The sequence below is a fragment of the Nicotiana tabacum genome, chromosome 24 (assembly GCF_000715075.1).
Source record: "Nicotiana tabacum cultivar K326 chromosome 24, ASM71507v2, whole genome shotgun sequence".
NCBI classification, from domain to species: domain Eukaryota; kingdom Viridiplantae; phylum Streptophyta; class Magnoliopsida; order Solanales; family Solanaceae; genus Nicotiana; species Nicotiana tabacum.
Window position 1 is genome coordinate 38,127,173 of NC_134103.1, and position 4,120 is coordinate 38,131,292.

General features: G+C 34.2%; 1 protein-coding gene across 2 annotated transcripts; it reads left to right on the plus strand.

Annotated features, from left to right (window-relative positions):
- The first annotated feature begins 620 nt into the window (after window positions 1-620).
- On the plus strand, window positions 621-3,488 carry LOC107829050 (transcription factor bHLH90-like). Of its 2 annotated transcripts, none has more exons than XM_016656470.2 (8): window positions 621-863; window positions 1,114-1,299; window positions 1,391-1,469; window positions 1,582-1,662; window positions 1,869-2,423; window positions 2,503-2,727; window positions 2,858-3,034; window positions 3,165-3,488. In XM_016656470.2, exons 1-8 carry the CDS (start codon window positions 772-774, stop codon window positions 3,228-3,230), a joined length of 1,461 nt encoding a protein of 486 aa, XP_016511956.1. In that variant the 5' UTR covers window positions 621-771; the 3' UTR covers window positions 3,231-3,488. The 2 variants fall into 2 exon arrangements, with proteins under 2 accessions (XP_016511956.1, XP_075104069.1); XM_075247968.1 differs by having other exon boundaries at window positions 1,594-1,662.
- The last annotated feature ends 632 nt before the right edge of the window (window positions 3,489-4,120 follow it).

Consider the following 4,120-nt stretch of genomic DNA (forward strand, 5'->3'; position numbering starts at 1 on the left):
GTAAGTAGCATATAATGAATTATTTTGACTAATATTTTTGTGGGGATGGAGCATATCTATATATATATTTCAAATATTTATAGTTTTCTTCAATTTGTATGCATTTTAAACTATTTATAAATATTTACTGTAATTATATTATTTTATAAAATATTAAAAATTAAATACTCATGGGGCTTACGCCCCGTGCCTCGGGGTTTACACTTCGCTGAATTATATGTAAAACGCTTCGCCTTACGTCCACACTTTTTAAAACACTTATTCTAACATATTACACATGCCATTTGGTATCCTAAGCTTTTATGCTCATATAATTAAATTACTTAATTCAGAAGAACCCGAATAATTATCTAAATTTAATTATCATCATATTGTGCATTAGCACTTATCGCAGACATTTAAATGTAATTAACTTATAAATAATTTAATTATTTTTATATTATCAAAGTCTAAAAATATGTAAAGGCCGTTGAACCATTGCATGCCAATTGCCAAGTCCGTTTGTCTTCTGTATAGTCTTGGGTCAACATTTAGCCCCAGCGTACTATTCTGTAGGTTACAGAGGCCGGCCATAAGAAGCCACTGACAATGATTTTGTGCTGATTATTGGATACCCCAAATTGGTTAGAGCTGTCGTTTGGCTAAATAAAGGCAGGCATTATAAGCCACTTGGCAGAAACCATTTTGGGCCCAAGTCACTGCCTTTTTTTAGTATTCAAATCAAATTGCAAGAATTCATTCAGAAGAAAAATACCAAGTTACAGTTTAGCCATGGAAAGAGCATTGGAATGGTTAAGGCCACTTGTTGATTCCAACAATTGGGAATATTGTGTTGTTTGGAAGTTGGGTGATGACCCTTCTAGGTAAAAGTTTATGTAAAAAGATTTTTCTTTTTATTTGCATGTATATATATAAATTGTTCAATCTCTTTGACATAAAAGAAGCTTCTAGTGTTGCGGCAATGGTGGTTCAAAAATTGCTTTACGTAGCAAAATCGAATCCCAAGTGTGATGTTCTTGAATGTTTTGAACTACCTTGTTAGAATTCTTTGTTCTGCCATTGCAGTGAAAATGAGTGCAATGTGTATGAGAAATTGTCTTTGTGTGTGTTTAGGTTTATAGAATGGATAGGATGTTGCTGTTCTGGAGCTAAAGCAGTTGATGTCAATGTGAAGAAAGAAAATGGAGGACAGCTGACATTCACTACTCTGTGTAGAGATAGCCAAATTCAGCATCCTATTAGAACAAAGGCTTGTGAGGCTTTAGCTCATTTTCCTCTTTCTATTTCCCTTTATTCTGGGTATGTTTCTATTCTTGATATTTGTACTTCCATTTCATTTATTGCTGGTTTATTTCAAGCTACATACTATAAAAGGCATGAACACAAACAGGATTCAGGGAGAGGTAGTAACATCAAATGAACCCAAGTGGATTATTCATACTGAGGTATCCAATTCAACTTTGTCACATGTGAGTACAACTCTGATTTTTTTCATTTATTTATGCCTCAAACTTAAAGTCTTTACTGAACTCTCAAGATTACTTATAGTAATGTTTTAAATTGAATTCTTCGACTTGTTAGTACCCTTGGCAGGAATTAAAGGGTACCCTAGTGTTGATCCCAGTTGCTGGTGGACTGGTTGAGATCTACAATTCAAAGCTGGTAACAATCTTCTTTGTTCTGTTTTAAAGTTAATGCAAGTTGTGAGATAATATAGTTCTGATAAGAACTGTATTGATTCAGAGGATTCATATAGCCTACCTCAACTAATTTTGGATTGAGACTTAGCTAATTAATTGATTTGGCCATACAATATGCACCAAACTTAAAAGTATAACCACTCATCTTACATTACTTGCTCTGGACAGATATATAAAGATCAAAAGACGATTGATTTCATTATCAATCGGTTCAAACATGGTTCAGAAAAAGCCAGTAGTTCCAGCGCAAAGAAAGAAGATCAAGCTCTTGATTCCTTTCCCTTAGAGAAACTGAGCTTTTGTGCTCCTCTCTTACAATACACAAGTTTTCCTTCAAGTGCACCTCTTATTTCTCAAGTATCTGAATCTAGTGCTAATCCTAGCATTCAAGGATCACCCACTTGTTCCATTCCTTCAAATGAACTTACCTTGTGTCATTCAACTTCTGACAATCTGTCGCGAAACATACCTTTAAGCCAATCTAGTGACGTGTATTTTGAGCACACCGAGCTTCAGTGCAGTGGAAACTTGTCAAGAATGGAAGGTGCTGTTTTTCCTTGGAACCAAGAAAATTATATAATTGCAGGAGATGTCTACACAATGGGTAAGAAAAGACAGAGAGGACCTTATCAGTCAAAGAATCTTGTCACGGAGAGAAAACGAAGGAACAGAATTAAAGATGGTCTTTTTGCTCTTCGAGCTCTAGTTCCCAACATTTCTAAGGTTGCTAATTAAGTTACTCATTTGATATTTAAGTATGTAGTTCAAAATTTGATACCATCTTTGTTGGTGTTTCTTTCAGATGGACAAAGTTGCAATACTTGGAGACGCAATTGACTATATAAATGAATTGGAAGAAAATGTGAAGTTATATCAAGTTGAACTCAATGAATTAGCAGCAGAAGTTTCCAAGAATGAAAGTTCTGAAGTGGTTCTATCAGACATGAGTGAAATGTCCAAAGTTACTGGACCAACAAATGAGAAAACACAAATTTCAATTAATACAACTAAAAGGACAAGAATGGAGGTGCTTGAAGTTGCTACATTTCTTAATTCTCTTATTAATAGATTGCACTGTTCTTGATTGAAGCCATATGTTTCCTTATATTGCTATAGAGTATAAATTAATGTGCATGATATCTTTCTTTTTGATGAAGGGGCAAGTGGAAGTGAACCAAATTGGTGCAAGAGAGTTCTTGTTGAAGGTCTCTGGATCACATAAACCGGGAGGATTTACTCAGTTGATGGAGGCTATGAATTCCTTAGGACTTGAAGTAGTAAATACGAATTTTACCACTTTTGGAGGGGAGATCTTGAGCATTTTCATAGCAAGGGTAAGTAGTTGGCTTTTAAGTAGTCTGATGATGCAGAATTTTTTTACCTGGTCAGCGTACAACAACCAAACTTGTAAGGAAGTATTAGGATTGGTTCCTCCACATGCTGACATCCATTTGCTTCTTGCAGGCAAATATGCACAGAGTTGTTGAAGCACAACAGCTGAGATCCTCGCTTATTGAGCTGACAAGTTGAACATATCTTTTGTCGACCTATATATTCTGCTTAGCTTGTAGATCAATCATTTGACTTATTAGCTACATAGCTTCTAGAGACAAATCATTTGACTATGTATAAATTAAAGATAGAGGATAATCTCGACTTGTGAACTATATATATGAATTGAAATCTAGGATTGAAGAGGTTGATATCACCTGATGATCTTGTCCAAACATGTGAACTCGTTTTGATATTCGAAGGAAAAATAAATCTATCCACACTTGTGTTTCATAACATGTCAAGTTATTACTTAACCATCGTATTATATAATTTGGTGTAAACATTGAATGTTGATAAATTTTCTGAGGTTTTAGGCCTACAAGGCCTTTTACAATGTTAAATTTAAGAAAATGTCTTTTTTAGATCTCTTACGTGTAAAAGAAAGATCTCATACGTGTAAAAGTAAATCTCACATGTGTAAAAAAAAGAGGTAGGATCATAAAACTAAAAATAAGTTTGTAAAAAGCGAAAAAATCAATTGACCCTAAATTTTCATAGTGATTTGAACCACTGTTATTCCAATTTTCAAGATCATTAGTACTTTTGACCCTAGAATCTCTATAAAACTAATGTCTGACTTCTACTGAGTAAACAAATAAAACTGAGATGTAAATCACGTTTCGGGATGCAGCCCTTTTCCATAAACACCCGATACTTTGTGGAGCGAGCTATCTTTCTTTTGTTTTTTTAAAATATAACTCTTAAAATATGTAAAAGAAGACAAAATTCTAATTTGACAATTATACTTCTGACATCCAGGAACGTGTGATGAGGAAACCTTAAGCAAAACTTGCTTCCAAAGTAAGCAAGATTAAGGAAGAGTTTCTTACTTTCTTTTGGATTGTAAAAGGGACTGGCTGACTTTG